This window comes from Nerophis ophidion, linkage group LG14 (genome assembly GCF_033978795.1).
Source record: "Nerophis ophidion isolate RoL-2023_Sa linkage group LG14, RoL_Noph_v1.0, whole genome shotgun sequence".
NCBI classification, from domain to species: domain Eukaryota; kingdom Metazoa; phylum Chordata; class Actinopteri; order Syngnathiformes; family Syngnathidae; genus Nerophis; species Nerophis ophidion.
Window position 1 is genome coordinate 36,486,587 of NC_084624.1, and position 26,151 is coordinate 36,512,737.

Here is a 26,151-nt window from a genome sequence, read left to right on the forward strand (position 1 = left end):
AGCATATATTAATGCAGTATGAACAAGAATGTTTTAATGTATACACAGAATCATCATACTGCTGTTATTATATGCATCAAGTATCATTCAAGGTTAAGGCAAAATATCAAGATATATATCGTGTATCGTGACATGGCCTAAAAATATCGAGATATTTAAAAAAAGGCCATATTGCACAGTCCTAGTTGCAATCACGTGACCAAGAGGCACTTCCGGTTTTCAGGCAAAGGTCTAGAGTCCTATTAGGGTCCTGTTTATGTACTTCCATCAGTGCAGATTTAGGCATATTTTGAAAGGTTTAGAGGTAAATATACAGTGGGATGAAATGGATTCATACACTCTTAAGACACATTTTTTTGAAAGATTTAAACTATTCATTATCACCAAGACGTTACTGCGCTCTACAAACCTCACTTTCTTGGACACACACGGATTTAGAGAAGAAAAGATTGGAGGTACATCTGCTGTGATTGTGATGCTAATGAAAAAAAAGATAAGTTTGTTTACAGTTGATTTCCTACTACAAATATTAGTCTTAACAATTCATGTCTGTAGTTGTTTTTATGGTGTGAAGGTCATATTTTGTCTTATTATTTAGCTATAGATGTTCCTGTTGTTCGGCAATGTTTGCTAGCGATATCAAGGTTCAGTATATCATGTTGAGCCTACAAGAGTTGTATTGATCTGGTTTATTAATACTATTATGGATATTAAATTGATGCTAACAAATTGCACCAAAGACGTTGGTGCAATCGTGGTCATCCGTGTCAAATAAAAAATTACTTTCCTGCGCAACAACTACCACCAAGCTTTTAGTTTCCGTTATGAAAATCGACAAAAATACGGTCAATTGGACCAACAATTACAATATTTATTATTACAACTTAAATTACGTGAATTTATTCACACAACCAAGTGGTCGTAGTTATATTTAGGCATAGCAACTACAAAAATACACAAACTAATTCCATCTCTTGTCCTTTTCTTATGTTTAGTTCTGCTCTCAAACACTACTAATATAGCAGAGAATAAACTCGATTGCATCACAGAAAGTTTTTCAAACAAACTTTTTAAAAAGTGATCACTGCAGACACAAGCATGTTCCGATTGTATTCCACAAAATGCTGAAAGTGATATTTTTAGGAACCATTTCCTTCAACGCACTTTCGTTTTTTCCTAACTTTAGTACCTTTATGAACCACTTCTTTCGGGACTCTATAAAAGCTCTTTCTTATCCCTCTATTTGAACAACTGGAACACCCAAAAACAGAAAAGCAATACAGTATTATCGACTCAAACTCTAGACTTACTCTCATTTGTTTTAATTCTACAGTCAAACTGCTTAAACCGCAAAGAAAAAAATGGATATGAAGTCAGATGCAACCCAGCAATTGGTACAGTTTTGTACACCGTAGCCTAATGTATGACTCTTATAAAAGTGGATCAATCTACAAAAAAAAATAGGTCAAAAAGTTACCTCAATTTTGCAGTATTGCTTTTAGGGTTTTTGCGGAAGGACTGGTTGGGTCCGGGGCGAGTGGACATGGAGCGAGGCGAGGCTCTGGAAAATGTGGAAGGCGGAGTTTTGGGTATCTTCTTTCCAAGATGGCCGATCCACTTCTTCTGCTCATCTTGGGTCAGGGCCAGCAACAGCATGTCCCGGGCAGAGGTAACGTCGTAGTTAACTGCGGGAACCCCAAAAAGGATTTAGTGCCATGAGCCAAACAATCCTGTTATGTCTTCAGTAAACCTTTGCAAGGAGCGATGACGTCCTCCTTCTTGTCGAGGTGGTCCTTGTGGCACTTGACATGGCAGCGGCGGCACTCAAGGGCCGGTGGCGGCTTGAAGACGTGCCACAGCGGCTTGGAGCAGGCCTCGCAATTGGAAGGGAAGTGATACAAGGTGGGGATGAACTCATGGCCTTTGTGCGGCAGACAGTTGGATTTGTCGCCTTGAGGGACTGCCTCCATGTCGGCTTCTTTTCTGCACTCGCCTTCATTGGCGTACAGGATCTGAAGGCAGATCGTGGTTCACTCACAGAGCAAGAAACCAAATTTATAGCTGACTGTTAAAGAGAAAACCTTTTTACCTGGAATATTCTCGGAATCTCTTCAGTCTCGGCGCGGTACACGTCTCCTTGTGTCACTGGTCTCACGTGGAACAGTTTGCTGCAGGGAGGGGATGCACAATCAGCAACTGGATGGAATACCGTCCATCAAAGGTGCCAAACTAAAAGCCATGGGGCCAGATATATCATGCCACATTTTATGTGGCCCACAAAAGCCCCCAAATAATGGGTGTCAATAAAGAACAACAGTCATCCCTCATTTATCATTTACGCTCATGCAAATATCTTCATCACAAGGGAATAAACAACTTGTTTACCACTTTCTAAATACATTTTTTACATTATGAGCCTTTGAGACATGAAATAAAACCCTTTAGTCACCTTCACAATCATATAATCCAATATAGTGTAGTAATGCTGCCTGAGGCTGAGCCAATTGGTGGCAACAATACTAAAAAGCGAGTTGTAATTGGTTAATTTCTAGTTCATTCAGTGATGTTTATGCTTGAAAATACTTAATTCAGCAACAAAACTTGTAGAATATGCTTTAAAAATTGTTTTGTTTTGCGATTAGATGAAGCTGTAATATTTAAAGTGCAATGTGTTATGGGACGACTGCAATTTAATATCCATCCATCCATCCATTTTCTACTGCTTATTTCCGTGGGGTCACGGGGGGGTGGCGCTGGTGCCCATGCAATTAAATATCTTCTAAACTTTAATATTTGATCATAAAACCAGCTATTACCAGCATTTTTTTGGTTACAAAAAATACTTACATATCACTTGTCATGGATTAAGATTTCTGCGCAAGTTATCCATAAATGGATATTCATTACTGTTGTAATTGTAATATGGTATTGTGAATAAAACTTTAAATAAAATGTGAAATAATAATGAAATGCAAATGAATATGCAAATTTGTAAGGAAATGAGGCAATCCCACATATGTTATACATAGTGACTGTTAGAAACAGACCTCTGAGGGCAGCCATAACTGCAATGTAGCACTCAATGAAAAGGACCTTGACACCCTTGATGCCAATGATTTGTAGGTGACCAAAATTTATCCCTCCAAATAATTCAGAAAAAAATACTTACTCGATATCTAGTACCATGGAAGGGTTGGACTGCTCCTTATCTTGTTCATCATTGTAGAACAAAATCTTCTTGCTGCTAACCACAACATACTGCAAAACAACATTAACAAACATTAAAAGAGCAGAAGAGTGACAGGACTGACACACACATAAATACCTGTTTCTTCCATCCGTATCGCTTAATATTAGTGCGGTTAGGAATGGACAGCCAGCCTTCCAGTCGGGATTCTGTATCAAAACAAAAAAGCAGAGTAAGTGTGACAGTTACATAGATGTGTGGACTGGGGGCAAAGTTTAAGCCATGCATAGAATACATCCAGCTAGTGTGAGAGAAAAGAAAGCAAATCAAAAAGGTCACAGCGAGTTCAAGCCATTAAGTGATGGTCATCGGTTAGCCAGGGAGTTGGTGTCAAGAAGCGTTAGGACACTCTATAATTCTGCTTCACTCTCCATCAGACATTGAGTGAAGTCCTTCATACAAATACAGCACAAGCAGTTTTGTTATTGTAGTATAAACACTTTGTCTTGACTGGCTTGATCAATCCTGCGGTAGTGTTAAAAACAAATCATACTTTAAAAAAGTGCATGCAGCTGAAGAGGATTTGTTCATGTGTATATTATCATTATGTTATTATTAGTATGTGTATATATATATATATATATATATATATATATATATATATATATATATATACATACATATATATATACACACAGTATATGTGAGGGAGATCCTTCGGTCCAAGCAACACTTCTGTGTAAGCATGCCAACAAAACAGAGTTAAGAGTGTGAAAAACAGTGCAATAGTAAAAACAAACAACAGCAAGCCTCATCAAGGGTGCTGTCTGGGATACTGAGGAGAACTTAACATCTGGGCTGGGGGATGGAAAAGGGGGGGGATTTACTGATGGGAGCAGTCTTTATTTACTTTAATATCAGGCTTCAATTAAAAGTGTCCCCAAAACTAGAGATGGATAAAGAGCACTAAAGAAAAACCAAGACAACAGAACAGCAGCTGCAGCACAGGCCAGGCAAAAAGGAACTTGTCCGCTCGGTTACTCACAGAAGGAAAGGAAGAAGAAGTTACAAAGAGAGGAAGAGCAAGGACTAGACATGAGGGGGAAATAGAGAATGATTTAAACACATGAAAACTCGAGAATTACACCAGTTTGCTATCCTGACATTGGAAATTAGCAAGAAACAGAAACTAGATGTGCTGATGATCATTACATGCGACACACCTGATAGACAGTCTAATATTCAGCAAAATGGCAATTAAGCATATCAAGAAAACTACCGAGGGAACTCAAACACAATACACACATGGTTAATTGTACTGCAAGCGCAAAAAGAAGTGATCAAAGTAACAGTAGTTATACGTAAACACAGTAAAGCAAACCTAATCTTTGAAGATTACTGCTTTCAGCACAAGTTTCTTTTTTATGTGGTGACCATTTATATTCCTTTTTGACGTTTTACCATTGATATGCTTGTAAAAAGGTGCATACACACATACAAAGACAAATAAAATGCAATGGTGTGATAAGTAGAGATATGCCAATTGATCAGCCACCATTCAGTATCGGCTAACTTCCATGAAAAGTATGTGATCTGCCAATGACGATTAATGTCTTTCAATGTCGAACACAAAAACCGAACACCCCTCTGGCTGATACTTGATCAATTTTGGTGCCCTGGCTGATAGAGGCGGTTAGCAGCTCAACACTGTGAATGGACAAACTGATTCTCTTATTAAATAACAGTCAACTGCGATAAATAAACTACAGGTATATTTCTTACAAGTATCTTTATTACTTGAGTACGAGGCTAAACATGTTACACACAGAGTAACAATAAGCAGCAGACAAGCAAGTACGTAAACTAGCTGCTAAACTAGCTTGAAACAACGCAATAAATAAGTCTAGATAAAACTGTGTTACAGCAGTAAGTAATTTACAGGAAAATAGCAAGTACATTAATCAGAATAAATAGCGAGAATAATAGAGCAATACTCTGCTGCTGTGTGGCAGGACAGGCACACACATAAGGGGAAGGGGGTGTCAATATCATAGATAGAACCAGATTATGATCAATACTGTCCATCCATCTATTTTCTACCGCTTATTACGTTTAGGGTCACGGGGGGCGCAGATGCCTATCTCAGCTACAATCAGGCGTAAGGCGGGGTACACCCAGGACAAGTCGGCACTGTCCTTTTCACAAAATCTTTTTTTCATTGTTTTGGTTATTGTTTACAAATTCAGGTGAAATGTCTCTAGATACAAGAGGACTTTGCGGGGGAAAAAACTGAATGATTTGAAAGAGTAGTAAATGTACAAACCATACACAAGCAGCAAAGCTGCGTACCAGCCTCCTTGAAACTAAATCCCAGTTGTTTATTCGAAAAACTCCTCAAAAATAAATGGGTAGTGGCAGCTGTAGTCCACACTAAGGTGCCTTTATGTCTCATTTTCAGATCATATCTTCAATAGCACTCACCTAAAAGTAATGAATGTGATCAGTATCAGCATTGTTATCAGCCAAGCGCACTTATGGATGATTGGTTTCGGAATCATAATACTGAATCGGAACACCCTGAGTGTAAAAGGAGTTAAGTTTTAGGTTTCTATCATCCTGTTGTGTTGTGTGATGTGACTGTTCAGGAAGTTGTTTTTTTTCAAACGTAATAATGTTGTGTGATGCACTGCGTTCTGTCTACTACCATATCCTACTTTGCTAAGCTGGATTCTGTGTAAAAAGTAAAGGCAGGTCAATGCAAGATTCTCTGTTTTGGTTCTGCGGAACAAAGTCTAGATTATCAATGCCAACAAAATCTTCCAGTGTTATCAGCATGACGATGCAGGTAGCTTGTCACGGCGCATATACCTGCGATGTTGCTGTCCGTCTCGTCCGTCAGCAGGCTGGTGATACTGGAGTTGTCCATGCGCTGTTGCAGGTCGTTGAGTTTCTCTCGCAGCTGCTCGATGTCGCTCTCCTTGCTGTCCAGCTGCATCTGGAGCTCGTTGCGGTACGTGCACTCCTCTGCCAGTTGCTATTGGTTTCGTAGAGAATATTAGCCATCTTAGCAGTAGGGCTGCACGATTATTTGTTTTGATTAGTGCAATATCGTAACTGCAAGAGGCTGAGGTATTTTTTCCTCACTTCCATTACCGGCATTTGAGTGACAGACAACTTTGCCCAAATAGAATTGTTGAGCCTCGCGTTTCTTCGTCTCTTGCTTCAGACTGAGAGAACGGGGTCTCTTTCTGTGCATCGCTCTCAGCACTTGAGCTTGTTTATTAAACTCAGCAAGACTGTCAGCTTTGCACACACAGGAAGCATATACAGAGAGCCTCCCAACTCGCAAGTGAGAAGTTCCGCAAAGTAACAAAAATTAGAAGGAAAAAAATATGATTACAAGGCCATATTCAAGCTTTAAATCAGATGGGCAATATGACCCCATCAACATGGACGAACGAGCAAGAATGCTGTGATTACGTAACGGCAATTACCAAATAAAAGCCCAACCTTGTTTTTCCAACTAGGAAAAAAATGCACTTTAAGGTGTTCAATATGGATTTAAGTAAAGTAAGTATGCCAACAGAAATTAATTGTTTTTGTTTTTCAAGATACAGTTATTTACCTTCCAATTACAGTACAATGGTAAACAATTTTACAGTAATGAGAAATACAATTGTATATCCTTTGAAATGGCTACTTGCATCATTATTATAAATTATGATTACATCACATTATAAACACTGTATATTTGTTTAATTGATTATTTATTCAGTTTAAGACCATCCATCCATCCATCCACCCATTTATTTGTTACCGCTTGTCCCATTCGGGGTTGCGGCGGTGCTGGAGCCTATCTCAGCTGCATTCAAGCAGAAGGCGGCGTACACCCTGGACAAGTCGCCAACTCATCGCAGGGCCAACACAGATGGACAGACAACATTCACACACTAGGGCCAATTTAGTGTTGCCAATCAATCTATCCCCAGGTGCAAGTCTTTGGATGTGGGAGGAAGCCGGAGTACCCGGAGGGAACCCACGCTGTCACGTGGAGAACAGGCAAACTCCACACAGAAAGATACCCAGCGCAGAATCAAACCCAGGACCTTCGTATTGTGAGGCAGCTGCACTAACCCCTCTCTCCCCATGCTGCCAGTTTAAGACCATGAGGTAGAAAAATCTTTGCGGGTCAGCATAAAGCCACAATATATTTTTAAGTAAATTACTGCATATTGTTCCAATGTGTGACTCATTGAGACAAAAATATGTTGCTTGACAGTCAAAAAGTAAAATGTTTTCTTTCATACGTTATTTTCAAAGTTGTATGCATTTATATGTATAAAAAAACTGTTTTTTTATGGATTTATATGTATAAAAAAACTGTTTTTTTTCTCAGAATCGTGCAGTCATACTAAGCAGAGTTAACAGTATCCCGTGGCAGCATTACACGGCAATTTTAAAGACGGTGTAACGTCTATATTATATTAATATTCATCTTTTTGTCATATGGACTCACCGCCTGCATCTCGCTCAGTTCTTTCTGATACTTGATGGCCATGTGGTTAAACTTGTCCTTCTCCTGGTTGAGCTCCAGCTGCAGCTTGCGGTTTTCCTTCTCTTTCTTCCGCAGGTCTGCAGTGCTGCCCTTCTTCTTCTGATCAAGCTTCATGTCCTTTCGGTTCATGATCTCTGCCAGCTTGTTCACCGCCTGACGGAGAGAAGTCGCTCAACAGGTTGGGAATTCAGATTCATTAAGGTGGCGTGCCTTACCTGGGTTTTTAGAGTGCGCTCCGTGTTGAGGACCTTCTCATAGTGGGCCTTAATTGCATTTGAAATCTCCTCCTTCTGAGCTGTATACTCTGAAATAATAAAAAAGTGCTTGTAGACAAAACAACTACAAAAGGTTAAGGGAATAAAAAAAGAAAAGTACCTTCTTCCTGAGTGCTTAGCTTCTCATTTATCTCTGCCTTCTCTTTGGTGAGATTCTCTACATCTTTGGTCATCGTTTTATTAGACTCTTCAAGCTGAAAAGAAACACACATTTAAAAAAAAACTTTTCCACAGTATAAACCAATTGAATTTTATATACGTATGTAGTCCTTCGTCACACGTATACCATGTTGCTTACTCGCGCAATAGTGGCCTCCTTCTCCACAATTTCCTGCTTGTGTCTGGTGACCAATTTCTTGTTCTCTTGGCTGAGCTCAAAGTACTGCTCCTCCTGTAGTGCTCGGGCCAGCTTTTCTGAGTCCGCCTTTGTCACGGTCAGATCCAGCTGAGCAGACAGGGACTCCCTTTGCATAGTAAAACGTCAATAAATCGTTATTACTCCACTGCGAGATGGGAGCGGTTCCAAGCACGAGTATTACGTCTTTACCTTTCACCGCACAGCTCCTGCACCTTTTTATGAGATTCTTGTACCTGCCGGTTCCTTTCCTCTATTTCCTCTTTCAGCTCTTTAACCTGAGTTTTGTAAAGCGTCTGAGTGGAACAACATGGAAAGTGCTTAGTAGGCCGTTTTTCCAGTGAGAACTAAATGGTGGGAGAAAGCAGATACTCACAGAAAAATACTGTTCAGCCTCAAGCTGGTCCTGAAGTTCCCTCATCTGCCCTTCGTTGCCTCTATATTGTCTAAGAGCACATTAACACAAAATTATTAGTGACTTTTTATTAGTTGTTTCCCCATCAAGGCCACTTTGTGTGCTACAGTAGCAAAACACAGCTGGCAACACAAAACAGCTAAGGGATTAGCAATAGAGAGCTGCACTAAGATTAAAAAGTCTAATCCGGTTGGAGTGAACGCTGTCACAGATCAGTTTAAGCGTAGTTGCACTATAAGCCGGACTAATAGCACTTATTTGGAAATAGTGGGCAATTGACAGCTTGACTTGCAAAGAGCATTACAGCCAAAGCGGTAAAAATAGAAAATAGAACAACAAGCAAAATAAATTGAAAAACTCACAGCATATTTGATAAGAGACAAGAGCAGCACTCACTTTGTCAACTGTGCTAGCTGAAACTCCAGCGAACGTTTGCTTTCCAGCGTGGTGTTGATCTCCTGTTTGAGCTGCTTCTCTGAACACCGCAGCCGGTCGACCTCCTGCATGCGGCCCTTGAGATCATTCTGGGCCAGGACACGCTTACTGGACTCCTGCTCTACCTGTATCCTCAGGTTCTTTACCTGGACCAAGAAGGTATGTTACTGTTAAGGATGCAACTTATTGAAAAGGTTAGCCGTGTCTCTCTCGTCTGGAAAGCGTTCACTCACGTCATCCTCCAACCTTTCCTTCTGCTTCATCAGCTGCTCCATCTTCTGCACGGACTGCTTGAGGTCAAACTCCAACATGGAGCACTGCTTCTCCACCTCCACCACGCGGCTCTCTGCTCGCATCCTCGCTCCGTTCTCTTCTGACATTTTTACCTGGACAGCTGGAGAGCCGTGATAAAAGTTTATTTAGAGAGGACAAACAACCTCTGATGACAACAATGACATTGGGATCGCCATACCATTCATGGCTGCAGATTTGGCCTCTTCGATTGACTCGTATTTGTCAGTCAATTGTGCACGTGTCCCCCTGTGCTCCGTCTGCTCCTGCTCCAGACGTTGCTGCAGTGTCTTCAGTTTGTAGTTGAGGTCTATCTCCAAGTTGTTCTTATCCTGCGACGAGGGGCATCAACACAAATAGGTTCCACTCCAATGGATATTGTGTGTGTTTACCTTCTCCAAGTTATTACTTCTCTCCTGGGCCTGTTTGCGCTCCGCCTCTACTTTGGAGAGACTGTGCTTCAAGTTGTTATTGTCCTCCAGCAGCCCTGACATCCTAGCTACAAGATTAAGAACAATTATGTAGAGAAGTCACCATTTACAACACTTTAAGAGACTGAATAATTTTCCACAGCAAGTTACCTTGTAGCTCCCGGATCTCCTCCGAGCCCAGGCTGTAGTTTCTCCTCTCAGAGTCCAAGGTGCTTTGGAGGAGCAAGAGCTCCTTTTCCAGCTGGGTTTTCTCCCCGTCAGCGGCACGGCTTCTCTCCTGCAGCTCGCGGTTCAAGCTCTCCAGATGGCTCATGGACTTGGCCATCTCCGTGTGGCTCTTCCTCAGCCTTGCTGCTGTGTCCGATTCTGCCCGCAGCAAGTCATTGGCCTCCTCCAGCTAAGAGGAAAAAACATTAAACAGGCATGTGAGCACTCCTCGAGAAAAAAAGAGGAAAACTGACGAAAAAAAGGGGAACATTTCTTTTAGCACAATGTGCTGCCATACAAACCCCGAAAGAATATTTTGAAAATCAAGGCTACACTCACTGCAATTGGGCACATTTGTACATAATATTTTCCCATCTAAAGTTAAAGTACCAACGATTGTCACACACACACTAAGTGTGGTGAAATTAACCTCTGCATTTCACCCATCCCCTTGTTCACCCCCTGGGAGGTGAGGGGAGCAGTGAGCAGCAGCAGTGGCTGCGCCCGGTAATAATTATTGGTGATTCAACCACCAAATCCAATCCTACCAACCTCTTTTGTATTTTGGTCCTATGTAATGCACCACATATTTTTTGGGGTTTTTTAGTAGATAATTTACCAACTAATACCGGTAATAATAACTATAACAATAACTCATTATTAACAGCATTAAAAATATAATGTTAAATTATATAACATGCATGCAAAGCACTCAGAAAACCTTTGGCAACTCTATCCTCTAGGCACGCCCCCTTAGGTAATATACTTTCAGTGTTGTGACTTGTGTTTGCATCCGTCATGTCAAAAATATACCTTCTAGCTGACTACTAATAAATGTGCTTGAAGTACAACTGGTTTGGAACTCAGTGTTTTGATTGTAATCACCCAAATATGATTAGCAGCAAAGTAGAAATTTGTCATCTTGGCTCGTAGAGCGAACGCAGGCGACAAAAAGTAAGACAGCTCGATGATGCTAACCATGCTAACTAGCAAGCTTGTTTCGGCGTTCCTGATCATTTCTCTGTCCTGCAATTCAGTGCGGTTTTAAGGCAAGAGGAAACGCGAGTACCTGCGGCTGAGGCAAGCGTTCAAAATTTTGTTTGATCCTATTTTTTTTTATTTTCATTAAGGCCCTGTTTACACTACACACCAAATTAGATTTTTTTGCTCTCAAGCGACAAAGATCAGATATGTTTGCCAGTCTAAACGCTACAAAGTGCTTCAAATCTGATATTTTCACATCAGATTCCGGTCACATCAGGAGGTAGTCTTGAATCTGATTGGAATCGGATCTTTTCAATAGTGACTCCAGTCTTAACACAATTGGACCTGAATGCGACCCGTATGTGACTTTTTGTCAGCTTTGGTCGAGCTATGTCTCTCGTGTGCGCCAGGAAAAACGCAGTGACCAGCGGAAGTGGATAATTCATTACAACATCCGGTTTCGGTAAGCAAAGTCTATTTAAGACAACCAAATTTACGGTACATCCCTTGACAATAGTGCACAAATAATAAGTTGTATGTAATATATAAATATATATTTTGATTCCAAAGGAATAGTGATTGTTGAAAGACCGGAATTGACGCCGTGGCACATTTGCTTATATGCGAGTTGAAAAATAAAGCTCCCGTAGATCCACGCTGATGTCCGTGTCTCCTCTACATAACAGATACAGTATTAAAATATTAGAACCCTCCGAAATATACCTTATACATCTATTCACACATTATAATACTTACATATATATTTTATTTTGTAGAATTTAACGACTTCCTCCCGGTCAACTTCCTTTGTTTTCACTTTATCAAAGTGTACATGCAAGTGACGTCGAGACCACATTGGGCCACACGCGCCTTTACACTGGGATCTGATAAAAGTCACATTTTACTTCCAGTGTAAACAGTCAGCTGGAAAAAAAAACAGTTTTTGGGCAACTTTGGACTGCAGTGTAAACGTAGTGTAAAAAAACGCAGAAGTGGATTTTTGAGGTAAAATTTAATGTTTTAAAAAGCGGATTTTCGCGTTCGAGGACATTTCTCATGCCTGATTTAATAATGTTTTTTGGGCAGTTTTAGACACAAAATGTGTGTAGCAGGATAGGATACGGTGCCATACCTGACTCTGCAGCTGTGCAATCTTGTCGTTTGAGGCCTGCGAGTTCTGACTGATCTTCTTCATATCTTCAAGTTGCTCTTTCAGAGTGGACACTACAGAGAATAAAATACGATAGAGAACAGAGTACTATTGAGAATTAAATAGCCACTACATTACATCGCCATAACGCACTTCTCCACCATTTTTACCTTCATTCTCCAAATTGCGTCTCTTCTCGGCCTCCTGATCGGCTTTTCTTTGGGACTCGGTAAATCGGTGCTGCAGCATGATCTTGTCCTTTTCCAGTAAAGACATGCTCGCCTCAACGCTTTTCCTCAAGTTGGCCTGCAGGAGAACAAAAGCACATCTATGAAAGAAAGGAAAAGAAAGGAAACAAAGCCATGTGTGCGTTTCCAACTACAAATAAAGTTGTAAATCTTTCGAATGTGAAAAAAGCACACAGAGAAAACAAGAAGCAGGATTTAACCTCCTCATCCATTTCTTTTATGATCTTTTCAATTTTGGTGTTAGAGGTCCTGGGGAGAGAGCACAATAACAGACCATCAGAAGGTTGTCATGATATTAGTCATAACCGATAAGAAATAATCTTGATACATGCCTGCATTTCTGTTCCAACTCATCCTTCTGCTGCATCTCACTGTGGAGCTGCTCCTCCAGCTGGTACACTCTTTTCTGCAGGTTCTCCAGCTGGTCAGAAAAAATCAGAAATATACATTACAGAATGTTCTATTTGATAGCATAAGTGGAGGTGCACAACTTACGTGACTTTTATCCTCCTTTTTGGAGCTGCTACGTTTGTCACTCGTCTTTGTGGCTGCAGTGGAGCTGCGCAAAATACTGCAAAAAAACAAAAACAATGGTGTTATTTCATCGCTGCCAAAAGTGTTGCAAATTAATGCCTATGCCTCTGCATGTGCACCCTTTGTCCTGTGCACATGGAACACATTTAAAAAATTGAATATAACAATTACATTTTTAGCTGATGACACCCAAATGTATGTCTCTAAAAAAAAAGGTAAAACGCATTCAAAAACACTTTTAAATTGTCTCAAAACCATTAAAGCCAGGTGAGCGGTAAACTTCCTAAATTTAAATATCAAGACTAAAATAGGTTTATTTGGCCCAAATGTAAAGCCTAAGCTCACCTCAGTGATGTGGACCCCTGAATACCTCATTTTAAGCCCAGAGTCACAAATCTTGGTTTTAATTTTGACACTGGTTTTAAATGTGAAGAACAGATAAACTCTGTAGTTTGATCTAGTCTTTATCGTCTTAAAATAAATTTTATTTTCGAACGAATTTGAGTGGGTAATTCATGCTTTTATTTCATTATGTTTAGACTACTGCAATTCAATTTATTTTGGAGTGAACCAGACCTACCTTGCATGTTTGCATTTAGTCCAAAATGCTATTGCTCGCTTTTAAATTGGCACAAAAAACATGAGAACATCGCCATTTTAACACCTTTTCACTGGCTCTCAAATCATCTTCTAATTAATTAGAAAATTTTAGCGTTTGTTTTTTTTATCTCTTAATGAATCAGCACCTTAATATATTTATGACCTCAAAAAATCTACACCATGAATTGATTTACGTGGACCCTGACTTAAACAAGTTTAAAAACATATTCGGGTGTTACCATTTAGTGGTCAATTGTACGGTATATGTACTGTACTGTGCAATGTACTAATAAAAGTTTCAATCAATTAAAAAAAAAACACCGCGCAAGGTCTCTGAGGTCTTCTGATCAGTTTCTTCTAATCGGCCCTAAAACTGAATTAAAATGCAGAGGGGATTGCGCTTTTTCTGCGATTGCGCCAAACCTTTGGAACGAGCTCCATCTGGTGATTTGGATGTCTTCCTCTTTAACGACTTTGAAATCATATCTTATAACACATTTTTACTCTTTGGCTTTTAAACCAGTATGAAAGTGCCGTCTATTTTTTTTCCTTTTATATATTCATTTTTTAAAGTTGGTTATAATGTGTATTTTAGCTACTGTGCAGCACTTAGTGAAACAGACTGTTTTTAAAACAATGCTGTATAAATAAAGTGGACTGGAAGAATTAATAAACAAAGGGCTGCTTTTGGTTGACTTACTGCTGATTGCTGTAGTAAGTGAAGCCCACGAAGGGGAGCTGGTTGCCCACAAAGGCCTTTGGTATTGGAAAAGTTTCTTCCTCGCCACGATCCTCTTCTATGTCATCAAAGTTACTGGTGTCAATGTCGCTGCTCAGCTCAGGCACCACAGGAGCAGCCGCTAAAAGAGACAACAAAAGATTAAAGATGACGACAGGAAATGAAAAATGTTAATTGTTTTATTCCATGAGGGGTTAAGGATGTCTGATGATATCAGCCGATCTATATTAATAATAATAATGGATTAAATTAACATGGCAGTTTTCTAGACACTGAAATCGCCTCACAGGGAAGTGATCATTTGGATTTTGGCATGAAAATGAGATATTGGCTCATTGGCCCTTAGCCATCAGGTTTGTTTATTGCTGTCTTGCTACCACAGAGCAAGAAGCTTGCTAGTTAGGTATGTCAGTGGTTTGGAATGATTTCCCCTTCAGATTGTAAATATGTAATTTGCAATGATCGTGAAGCGCTGGTTAATGGAGCGGAGATTAAAGTGTCCCTCGGATGAATCACTCAGAGTCACACGCAGCGTTTATGCAGTAAAATAATGATAATCGGTGTCCCGGGGGGGGAAAAACTTCTATCAATACCGAGATTATAATTTCATAGAAATCCAAAATATAATTATTGCATTTTTTTTGTTATTATATTTCTTTTTTTATAGATGTTTGTGCAGCATAGTAATGGGAAACTTTAAAATTAAACAGTTCATTTGTGAAACGCATCCAGTGGCACCACAGTTAAAGATATATGTGTTTGTGATATGAAATGAGACCTGACATTAAATTGAGGGTAGACCTGCTTCATACACTGGTATCGGTTATCGGCTAATATAGATGAATTCAAAACATTATTTTGCAAGTGCAGCAAAACGATGTTCTGGATATCTTGTTAAAAATCCCCTTTAAAATGATGGAAACCGGCCAGGGAGACATTAAGTGCAGCGATGTTAAAAGTGCTGACTTTAGCTGAGTCAAGAATTAAAAATGTCATATTATAATTTTTTTTTTTTTTTTTTTACATTCCAACACTTCCTTGTAATATACATAACATGTAATGGTGGTTCTTTAGTAAAAATCTTACATGGACTATGTTTTAAAGACCGTCTTCAAACCGTTTTTAACGTCTCCTCAATTCGCCATTTTGTGGGCGGTCTTATTTACGTGTCTCCACTGTCTTCCCCTCTTCAGCCATGTTGTAGTTTTTAGCGCTTTCATATGAAGTTCTACTGACAGATATAAATTACAACTATATGCTACTTTGTATCAGAAAAAGCAACAGCAAAGGATGCATGTGCATATACGAGACAGTCTGCCCCACAATAAGAGGATAGAGAAAAAGAAGGAATTTATTGACGAAAATGTTGGACTGCCATGGCGGACCCATGCAAAGCTTTTCAGGTGTATCTCTACCATGTATGGAGATATCTGCTGATGTCACCAATTAGAAAAACGTCACAAATGGGGCAAATTCCAAACGCCTTTATGGGGGGAAGTATGATGGAAGCCAAGATGTTTTTAAATACATTAAATATCTCTGCAATGCCTCCATGGTTTAATTTAAAATTTTCAGGGCCTATGCAGATCCCAAACACACAAAAACAGGTACAAATAGGTAAGAAATGTTGGTTTTGCAAAATAGGTCCCCTTAAAAGCATAAACCCGGTTAAAAACGTACTATAGCTGCCGGATTTGCCACATTGTTAATATGTGCTCTGCTCTGTTCTGGTGTCAGTCAGGGGTATGTATGTTTTGTTTGAACTTTGGTGGCCTCTGTGCTGCCAATGATCAGTCTGAGAGCCGAATTTATCGATATGATGGCAAGCCAATTAAAACTATTGTGTACACACAACCAACTGCAAAAGAGTGCTGCTTTTACTTTCTCTGATGCTCTCCCACGTCCACTGATCGTTCTTAAAGAAAGGATGTCTCTTGATCTCATCCACACCGTTCCTACCCAGGCGGACGTCCCTGTTGAACAAGGGAAAGACAGGCTTAGCTTGTCGGAAGTTAGTGATCACACTCCTGAATTCCGTAGCAATCGTACCTGTCTGTCAGGAAGGCACAGATGAGGTTCTTGGCATCGTTGGAAATGTCGCTGTCGTCAGGGAAGGTCAAAGCGTTCTTGTGGTTCATGATTTTGCTGTAGGTGCCGACCAGCGAGTCAGCGTAAAACGGCGTGTCACCTGAAGACCACAGACGGACAAGTGAGATCTGTGTAAAAGGTAAAGCTATTCTAATTTTTAAGTACTGTATCTGATGTTAGACATTATGGGAAGTAAAGGAATTGTAAATATTGCTGTGTTTCTGTTCTCAAAATATGATAAATAATGCCGTGGTATGTGACAGTACAAAATGAGAACTTGATTTTTCTCATCAGTGTAGTTTTTTATGGCGCTATTTAGGGGTATAAAAGTCTTGTAGATACTACTGTATGTTGGTTTAAAAATCTTCACAATAGTGCCATTACGCCTGATGGTATCAAAAAAATATGTTTTTATGGTGCTTTAGTGTTGGTTGGGTTTGAAAATAAACTACATCTCCCAGAGTCTTCTGCACAGCGCGGGAACAGCAATGTGGGGTTGTAGAACACCGTTATCAGGAAGTGAAGTTTTCATAGTAGATGAGAAGAACTGTTGTTTTCAGACATTTCATCAAAATCTGTCCAAAAATGTTTCAGTTATGTTGCAAACAACCAGACAAACCCTGGTGAAAACATAACCTCTTTGGCAGAGGTAAAAATGTCTGCGTTCTGCAAAGCAAAGCCCACCACCTTCGTCTGGAGCGTTTCCAAAGCAACACAGCCAGTCAGTAACTTGGCAGTCCAGTGAAGGAATTCACACAAAAAAAACTGTATATCGCAGGAAATAGGAGTAAACTGAAAAACAACTTGATGGATCCTCTAACCATCACTTTCCACTACTTGTCTCTCTCAATGTGGCGGGGAAGCTGGAGCCAATCCAGCTGCATTCGGGTGGAAGGCAAGGTACACCTTGCACATGTAACCACCTCATAAACTGTCACCCAGAAAAGATATTTGAAGCCAGCAAATATCAGTTTGTGAGGTATTTAAATGATCAAAAGTTAAATTGTTTGTAAACTTTTCTGAGAAACAGACCAATAGTTCAGTCACATAGTCATTCTGTTCCTACCAGTCCATATTGAGGGCAGAATTTCCTCACTCAATGTGCTGGCCATATTTTTGTTTAATTTTCTGGGCTGCACTTACAAAGATATGAAAAGGCACAATGGTGATTGAATATTACGTTGTGCAATCACCATTATGTTGTGGAGAGGGATTTCCGCTACCATGAACAGGCACGCGTGCACACACATACAGACACAAACACTCGCACAGAGAAACCGCGCTCTATAAGACGTATTATTGCCACTTTCATGGAAAACCATACGGTCCGGTATTTTACAGAGTGCCATGGCATCCCAAGTACGCACATTTGGTTCTAAGGAGAACACAAAAACGATCAAACTTGCACTATTCTTTGCACTTAAAATTACTTGTTTAACAAAAATAATTAGAACATTTTAGCATTTTGTTTGTGTTCAATTACACCAAGGGTGTTTAACCTTAACATTCCAACCACTTCCTTTTACACGCTGACATTTTTTCAAAGCCATCTTTTTTTTCTGAGTATACCACAATAATATCGGACTGTGGCCTTAGGACGATATTGTACCGTGAGATTTTTACTATATTATTAAATTCTATTAGACACTGCGACTTCATAATGTTAATTATGTTAATATGGCCACCAAGAGGCACATAAAGACTTACCAACGAGCATCTCATACAGGAACACTCCAACGGACCACCAGTCGCACTCTCTGCCATAATAGCCATCTCCTCCTTGGGATTTCAGTACCTCGGGCGAAATGTAGTCAGGTGTCCCCACCGCTGTGTCGCATCGTACCATACCATCCTAAAAAGACAAAAAATCACAATTGTAATGCAGGAAAAAAAAAGCTTGGATTAAAGACACTACATGTAGTACCTTGTTCATTTTCATGCAGGTCCCAAAATCTGCCAGTTTTAAGTGTCCGACTTTGTCCAGCAACATGTTATCAGGCTTCACATCCCTGCAGAGGTACAAAATATCTTTAACAAGACCTTCTGGAATAAACTAACTTCAAATTGCTCAACGGTAACCCTTTTCAGGAAGAATAGGAGTTACATGCTTTCTTAAAAAACAGTAGGAGCACGTGGTTTTTCCGTAGCTAAACAGCAAAGAATCAGCGCCACTGGGCTGCTACCTGTGGATGAAGCCCATGGCATGAATACCATCCAGAGCCAGCACCACTTCTGCTGTGTAAAAGCGAGCCCACTTCTCCGGCACATCGTAATTGCTCATCAGGTTGACTAAGTCGCCGCCAGGCATGTACTCCATCACCATGTAGAGGTAGCGGTCGTCTTGAAATGCAAAAAATAGCTGCAGGGCGAATGAAAGAGTGTGTGTATTAATAAAGAAAAAAAACAGTAAATCCATGGTGCTGGCACAGGTCAGGCCTACCTGCACCACCCAGGAGCTGTCGGCAAAAGCCATGATGTCTCTCTCTTCCCAAAAGAAAGCAGAGTCTGACCTTTTGATCATCTCAAACTTGCTCAGCAGCTTCATGGCATACACTTTGCTGGTGGCTTTGTGCCTCACCTGGTACAAATGATTAAGAGGTGATGTTTAGGATGGTCAAAAACCTGAGCTCAGAACAAAATTGGCAGTTGTGTATATGGTTTTACCCAAACTTACCAGCTGCACCTCTCCAAATGCACCTCTCCCTATGACCTTGACGACTTCATAGTCCTCCGCTTTCATACGCAAGTCACGAATTTTACTAATAGTATCCTTATCTGGGGCAAAACAGGTAAAAATTGGCATCAATAGAATGTGGAAAAATACTTGCATCATGTGGAATGGGGGAAAGTGGCAGGAGTATTTTTACAAAGCTAATAGCCAGCTCCCATTGAGGAAACACCTAGTACTGCCGTGCCAAGTTGGCTTAAGAAAAGTAATTTTTAAAGGTCACGGCTGGGATTAACAGGAATTGGGCTCCAAGGTGTAAGAATTATACACGTAAACCATAAGAAAAGGTCTGGGCTATTATTTAAAAATGAGTAATTTCCCGTCATTTGTAAAAGCCCAGCAGGTAAACCCTAACATGGTCAGAATGTGTTACAGGAAATACATTCAGTGTGTGTGCGGTGTTGAATGAAAGATATTTCCAGTAAGGCATAAAATTTACTACACCAATCGCCCTAATATGATCAGTACGGATAAAAGGGGAGGGGAATTAATAAGACTACAGCCCCTAGAAGGCAACACAATTGCTGCTAAAGGCCGTCGCCTTACAAGACAGGCCAATCCATTAGTTCACAGTAACCCATCCATGAGCACAGTTGGCTGCGTACAACTGTGCTGGTGCAAGAAGTAATGATGGGATGGCTGATGACAGTTATTGCCTGAGGGTGTACAGAAACTTGGGTTGATATTCAAATAGGAACTGAATAAAATGTTCAAAATGCAATCAGATGGGAATTACAACCTACATCAGGGGTCGGGAATTTTTTTGGGCTGAGCCAAATATTTTAAAATGTATTTCTATGAGAGCCATATAATATTTTTAACACTCTATACAATTAAATGTGTGCATTTCTAAGTAAGACCAACATTTTTAGAATAAAATTAGTCTCCTCTACTTTTTAATAACATTGTTATTCTGAAGCTAATCAATAATAAATAAAATACTTCTTACCATTAATACGACTTCTTGAACAGGTGCGGTACAAAACGGATGGATGGATTGAAATGCATGAGAATGTCTTATATTTTGAACGTTTTTTTTAACACTGTGATTACCAACGAAATTATTAATTACTTATCGTGTTAAGCAATGTCAGCTAAGATTTATCTGAGAGCCAGTCATCAAAAGAGCCAGAGGTTCCCTACCTCTGCTCTACATTCTAGGCATTGATTCTCCAACTGTGGTACGAGTGCCAGTGGTGATACGAGGGAACACTAGTTTGTTTTTTTCATTAAAATAAAATCATATATAATAAATAAATATATCATGTCTTTTTGCATAATGCTACAACATTGACATTACTTACTGTGTACATTTAAACATGTTAACGAAACTAATTACAACCTTTATTGACATTATCGTATTATTTTCCATCCATCCATCCATTTGCTACCGCTTATTTGACAGCCTAAATAAAAATAGTTATGAGCACCTCCCCGCCCCCAAAAACAAGCCATCACCATGATAAGCATCATGTGGGTCACCAGCCATTAATGAAAGCCCCTTTGTTGGGGACATTAAGCAGCAGACACCTATTGTGTCCAAGCTTGCATAGAAGCGGTGACCCCAAAACTACCCTTCTTTTCTGAGCCTTAGGCTTGTATACGAACATGTAATATAAAGCAGCAGTGCTTAATGGAGAAAAAGGCATGCATGACCAGGACTACTCACATCTATTCAAGAAGTTGTCAATGCTCTTGTTTTTCCTCAGGGCAGGAAAGTCCAGGTCGTACACCAGCGCATCGAGGCCGTCCTGCAGGGGGGAAAGAGAAGTGTTCATAACAACAACATAGACTACAGTTTTTAACAGTTAATTATTCGGGTTGTCTATCTGATATCAGCAAAAAACACGTATTGGATTAAGGTAAATGGGTTATACTTGTATAACGCTTTTCTACCTTCAAGGTACTCAATGCACTCTGACGCATTCACCCATTCACACACACATTCACACTCTGATGGCGGTAGCTGCCATGCCAGGCCCTAACCACAACCCATCATGAGATAGGGTGAAGTGTCCTGCTCAAGGACACAACGAACGTGACTAGGATGGCGGAACCCAGGGACTGAACCAGGGAAGCCTCAGGTTGCTGGCACGGCCGCTCTACCAACCGAGCCACGTCCCCCACGCTCCCGATTATATCCATTCACATCTAAATTCACTTCATTCACTAACGCCATGACGTAGTGAATTTGCAAACAGCTAAAATTATACACAAAGCAAACTATAACGTGCTACCCAAGAATATGCAACAATTCTTCTCAAAAAAAAGAAGAGAAATATAATCTTACAGAAAAATGTAATTTAAAACATTTGTATCCACGTACAACACTTAAGACCTTCAGTATATCAGTATGTGGAATTAAATTATGGAATGGATTAAGCAAAGCAATCAAACAATGTGTTAATATGATCCACTTCAAGAAACTCTTCAAACTTAAAGTGTTTACAAAGTACAAAGAAGAAGAACCATGATAAACATTCTGAATTTATTGCATCCTTCCATTTATTCATTCTCAAAATAATCTTACTCATCTCATCATATGAAATATAACTTACTTCACCAATTATTATGTATTTATTTATTTTTATTGTGATTACTTATGGAGAATGTTGTGAATATTGTGAATAAATTGAGAACAGGAAGTGAACAAAAAGTTTTAGCAACTGTTATGTAAAAGAAAAGGGGTTGAATTAAACAAGCTCTGCTTGTCCTACTCCTTGTCGAACATGTTGAAAAGATAAACTGCAATTTGTGATGTATCATGTTGTACTGCTTACATGTTCGAAATAAATTCAAACTCAACTCAAAATCTTCGACATAAGCCCTCCAATTCAAGCAGTCCTTCAGTGCATTTACTTGTGCAAAGATGGACAGCCAATTAACGTCTAAATGTCCTCCAATAAACACACATTGTTGATATTTTCTTGTATTCTAGTGAAGTTCTTTACAAAAGGGAACCATAGCACACAAACGAGACATACGTCATAAGTATCCTTAATTCAACAATACTGCAGTCTAAAACACCACATTTGTCAATATAAAAGAGTATCAAATGACTATAGTTGCATAAGATGTACCGATACAAGGTATTTAAGGCAAAAGCGTGTTAGAAAGTATCCAGTACAGAGTCCACATCATTTAACTTACTGCATCATGAGCATTACTTAATGAATTATGGTGCCCAATAGGCGGCGCCAAAAAAGAATTAACAGTCCACTAAGGCTCTGGGATTATATGATCTTGATTAGAGGTGGGAATCTTTGTGCATCTCAGGACTAGGATTTAAGGGGCCACTATTTTATTTTAAATCGATTATTTACACATCTTTATATCATCATTATATCTATTTAACATAATATTAAATTTTATTTTGTTAATATACCATATGTTAATATGTTCAAAAAGTATTACATTTAATCTATTTTACATGTCTTTAAGGCTCTTCTTCTGGCTACTGACGTATGCAGTATTGCGTCATTCCCGGTTTTGGATTTAATGTGCACAGCATCGATAGTCACAAGTATTCACAACGCTTCACTTTTTCCCAATTTTGTTATGTTACAAATGGAATACAAAATGTAATAAATACATTTTTAGTCCTAACAGTCTACACCCAATACCCCTTAATGACAATGTGAGAACGTTGCTTTTAAGAGATCTTTGCAAATGTATCAAAAATAAAAAAATAAGAGATTACATTTATATAAGTATTCACAGCCTTTGCCATGAAGATCAAAAGTGAGATCAGGTGTGTCCTATTTCAAATTATTTTTTTTAAATTCTTACAGCCTAATTGGTCTCCACCTATGGTAAATTCAGTCCATTGGACATGATTTGGAAAGACACACACTTGTTTATATATCAAGTCCCACACTTGACAGAGCACAAACCAAGCATGTAGTCGAATAAATTGTTCATAGACCTTCGAGACAGGATTATCTCGAGGCACACATCTATAGAAGGGTACAGAAAAATACATGCTGCATGGACAGTCCTAATGAGCGCAGTGGCCTTCCATCATCCAAAAAGGGAAGACGTTTGGAACCATCAGGTCACTCAGTCAGAGATACAGCATTCCTATGTTGAGAAAGGAGAACCTTCCAGATCTCTGCAAAACTCCACCAATCAGCCATGTCTTGTAAGAGGGGCTATGTTGGACCAGATGTCAAACTGTGAGGACATGTTGACGCAAACAAACCATTCCTTAGAAAAAAATAAAAGCACATGGTAGCTGGCCTGCCTTGTGTTCGCCAAATTGTACCTGAAAGACTATCACAGACCACAAGAAACAAAATTCTCTGGTCTGATGAAAAAAATTAAACTCCTTTGCGTGAATGCCAGGCATCATGTTTGGAGAAAACCAGGCACCGCTAATCAACAGGCCAATACCATCCCTATAGTGAAGGATGGTGGTGGAGCATCATGCTGTGGGGGTGTTTTTCGGCAGCAGGAACTGGGAAACTACAAGACATCCTGGATGAAAATCGGCTCCAGCGCGCTCTTGAACTCAGACTGGGGTGACGGTTCATTTTTAAGCAAACAAGGACCCTAAACACACAGCCGATATATCCAAGGAATGGCATCAGGGCAACTCTGTAAATGTCCTCAAATGGCCAAGTCAGCGCCCAGACTTAAATCGGATTCAACATCTCTGGAGAGATCTAAAAATGGTTGTGCATCAACGCTTTCCAGCCAACCTGATGGAGCTTGAGAGATACTGCAAAGAGGAATGGGTGAAAGTGGCAAAGATAGGTGTTCCAAGCACGTGGCTTTATATTCAAAAATACTTGAAGCTGTAATTGCTGCAAAAGGTGCATCAACTAAGTATTGATTAAAAGATACAAATACTTAAGTATATGTTAGGGGTGTAACGGTACGTGTATTTGTATTGAACCGTTTCGGTACGGGGTTTCGGTTCGCACGCGGGCGTACCAAACGAGTTTGTAAGTAAAAGTCTTCACAAGCTGCTCTGCTTTCTGCCTCTGTGTCAGCAGCAAGCATTGTCCCACCCACACAACCATCTGATTGGTTACATACAAAGCCAATCAGCAGTGCGTATTCAGAGTGATGTAACAGCCAATCAGTAGTGCGTATTCAGAGGCATGTGGTCAATGCTTCAGCGTCGAGCAGATATTCGTTTAGCAGGGGAGCAGCGGACAGCGTAGTCTCCCCAAATTATAAAAAACACCTCCCAGTCACAACTATTACAAACATCACTATGAGCCCGTTGACCTTCTAGAAACTTAAACTGCAGCTCAGCTCGCTCGCAGTTCTGGCTTGAGGTGAAGGCTAATTAGCTTTTAGCGTAACGTTAGCTCATTTTGCTGTGTGTGTGTGTGTGTGTGTGTGTGTGTGTGTGTGTGTGTGTGTGTGTGTGTGTGTGTGTGTGTGTGTGTGTGTGTGTGTGTGTGTGTGTGTGTGCGCGCACGCGTGTATTAGGGGCAGCAAAGCCCTGTCTGTCTGTTATTTCATTGAACTCCATAGTGTTCAGGGATGAATAGTCTCTCCTATTGCTATCGTACTATTTGTTCAGCTATAGCAGGGGTCACCAACTTTTTTTGAAACCAAGAGCTACTTCTTGGGTACTGATTAATGCGAAGGGCTACCAGTTTCATACACACTTAAATAAATTGCCAGAAATAGCCAATTTGCTCAATTTACCTTTAATAAATAAATAAATGTATATATAAATATATATATATATATATATATATATATATGTATATATATATATATATATATACATACATATATATATATATATATAAATGGGTATCTCTGTCCGTCATTCCGTCGTACATTTTTTTTTCCTTTTACGGAAGGTTTTTTGTAGAGAATAAATGATGAAAAAAAACACTTAATACAATGGTTTAAAAGAGGAGAAAACACAAAAAAAAGAAAATACAATTTTGAAACAGAGTTTATCTTCAATTTCGACTCTTTGAAATTCAAAATTCAAATGAAGAGGAAAAACTAGCTAATTCAAATCTTTCTGAAAAAAATTTAAAAAAATATCTATGGAACATAATTAGTAATTTTTCCTTATTAAGATTAATTCTATAATTTTTATGACATGTTTTAAATAGGTTAAAATCCAATTTGCAGTTTGTTATAATATATAACAAATTGGACCAAGCAATATTTCTAACAAAGACAAATCATTATTTCTTCTAGATTTTCCAGAACAAAAATTTTAAAAGAAATTCAAAAGACTTTGAAATAAGATTTAAATTTGATTCTACATATTTTCTAGATTTGCCAGAATGTTTTTATTTTATTTTAATCACAATAAGTTTGAAGAAACATTTCACAAATATTCTTCATCGAAAAAACAGAAGCTAAAATGAAGAATTAAATTAAAATGTATTTATTATTCTTTACAATAAAAAAAAAATACTTGAACATTTATTTAAATTGTCAGGAAAGAAGAGGAAGGAATTAAAAAGGTAAAAAGGTATATGTGTTTAAAAATCCTAAAATCATTTTTAAGGCAGTATTTTTTCTCTAAAATTAAAAGTTAGAAGAAGCAAAGTAAAACAATAAATTAATTTATTTAAACAAGTGAAGACCAAGTTTTTAAAATATTTTCTTGGATTTTCAAATTCTATTTGAGTTTTGTCTCTCTTAGAATTAAAAATGTTGAGCAAAGCCAGACCAGCTTGCTAGTAAATGAATGAAATTTTAAAAATAGAGGCAGCTCACTGGTAAGTGCTGCTAATTGAGCTATTTTCAGAACAGGCCAGCGAGCTACTCATCTGGTCCTTACGGGCTACCTGGTGCCCGCGGGCACCGCATTGGTGACCCCTGAGCTATAGTTACATTTATCATTAGTAATGTAGCAGCCCAGTTTTGAATGGCAGGGTTCCTGCTATCACATGTTGATACAAATATAACATTTACTTAATAAAAGTCAACCACAGGCTTCC

At 39.2% G+C, this 26,151-nt stretch overlaps 1 protein-coding gene across 2 annotated transcripts in view; it reads right to left on the reverse strand.

The window, feature by feature from the left end:
* The window catches only part of rock1 (Rho-associated, coiled-coil containing protein kinase 1), a 94,529-nt gene that overhangs the window by 6,724 nt on the left and 61,654 nt on the right, over window positions 1-26,151 (reverse strand). For both annotated transcript variants that reach the window (XM_061920559.1, XM_061920558.1), the window contains exons 2-32: window positions 20,892-20,973; window positions 19,169-19,269; window positions 18,935-19,072; window positions 18,678-18,853; window positions 18,419-18,503; window positions 18,202-18,346; window positions 16,456-16,594; window positions 16,288-16,379; window positions 14,368-14,527; window positions 13,029-13,104; window positions 12,866-12,954; window positions 12,734-12,782; window positions 12,456-12,591; window positions 12,268-12,359; window positions 10,095-10,341; window positions 9,906-10,012; window positions 9,695-9,845; window positions 9,456-9,616; window positions 9,184-9,368; window positions 8,749-8,818; window positions 8,565-8,668; window positions 8,316-8,481; window positions 8,118-8,211; window positions 7,958-8,046; window positions 7,704-7,895; window positions 6,056-6,221; window positions 3,326-3,396; window positions 3,170-3,258; window positions 2,090-2,168; window positions 1,751-2,012; window positions 1,478-1,685 (exon numbers count right to left, since the gene is read on the reverse strand). In XM_061920559.1, the coding sequence (XP_061776543.1) occupies window positions 1,478-1,685; window positions 1,751-2,012; window positions 2,090-2,168; window positions 3,170-3,258; window positions 3,326-3,396; window positions 6,056-6,221; window positions 7,704-7,895; window positions 7,958-8,046; window positions 8,118-8,211; window positions 8,316-8,481; window positions 8,565-8,668; window positions 8,749-8,818; window positions 9,184-9,368; window positions 9,456-9,616; window positions 9,695-9,845; window positions 9,906-10,012; window positions 10,095-10,341; window positions 12,268-12,359; window positions 12,456-12,591; window positions 12,734-12,782; window positions 12,866-12,954; window positions 13,029-13,104; window positions 14,368-14,527; window positions 16,288-16,379; window positions 16,456-16,594; window positions 18,202-18,346; window positions 18,419-18,503; window positions 18,678-18,853; window positions 18,935-19,072; window positions 19,169-19,269; window positions 20,892-20,973 (4,001 nt within the window). The remainder of the gene's footprint in view (window positions 1-1,477; window positions 1,686-1,750; window positions 2,013-2,089; window positions 2,169-3,169; window positions 3,259-3,325; window positions 3,397-6,055; window positions 6,222-7,703; window positions 7,896-7,957; window positions 8,047-8,117; window positions 8,212-8,315; window positions 8,482-8,564; window positions 8,669-8,748; window positions 8,819-9,183; window positions 9,369-9,455; window positions 9,617-9,694; window positions 9,846-9,905; window positions 10,013-10,094; window positions 10,342-12,267; window positions 12,360-12,455; window positions 12,592-12,733; window positions 12,783-12,865; window positions 12,955-13,028; window positions 13,105-14,367; window positions 14,528-16,287; window positions 16,380-16,455; window positions 16,595-18,201; window positions 18,347-18,418; window positions 18,504-18,677; window positions 18,854-18,934; window positions 19,073-19,168; window positions 19,270-20,891; window positions 20,974-26,151) is intronic.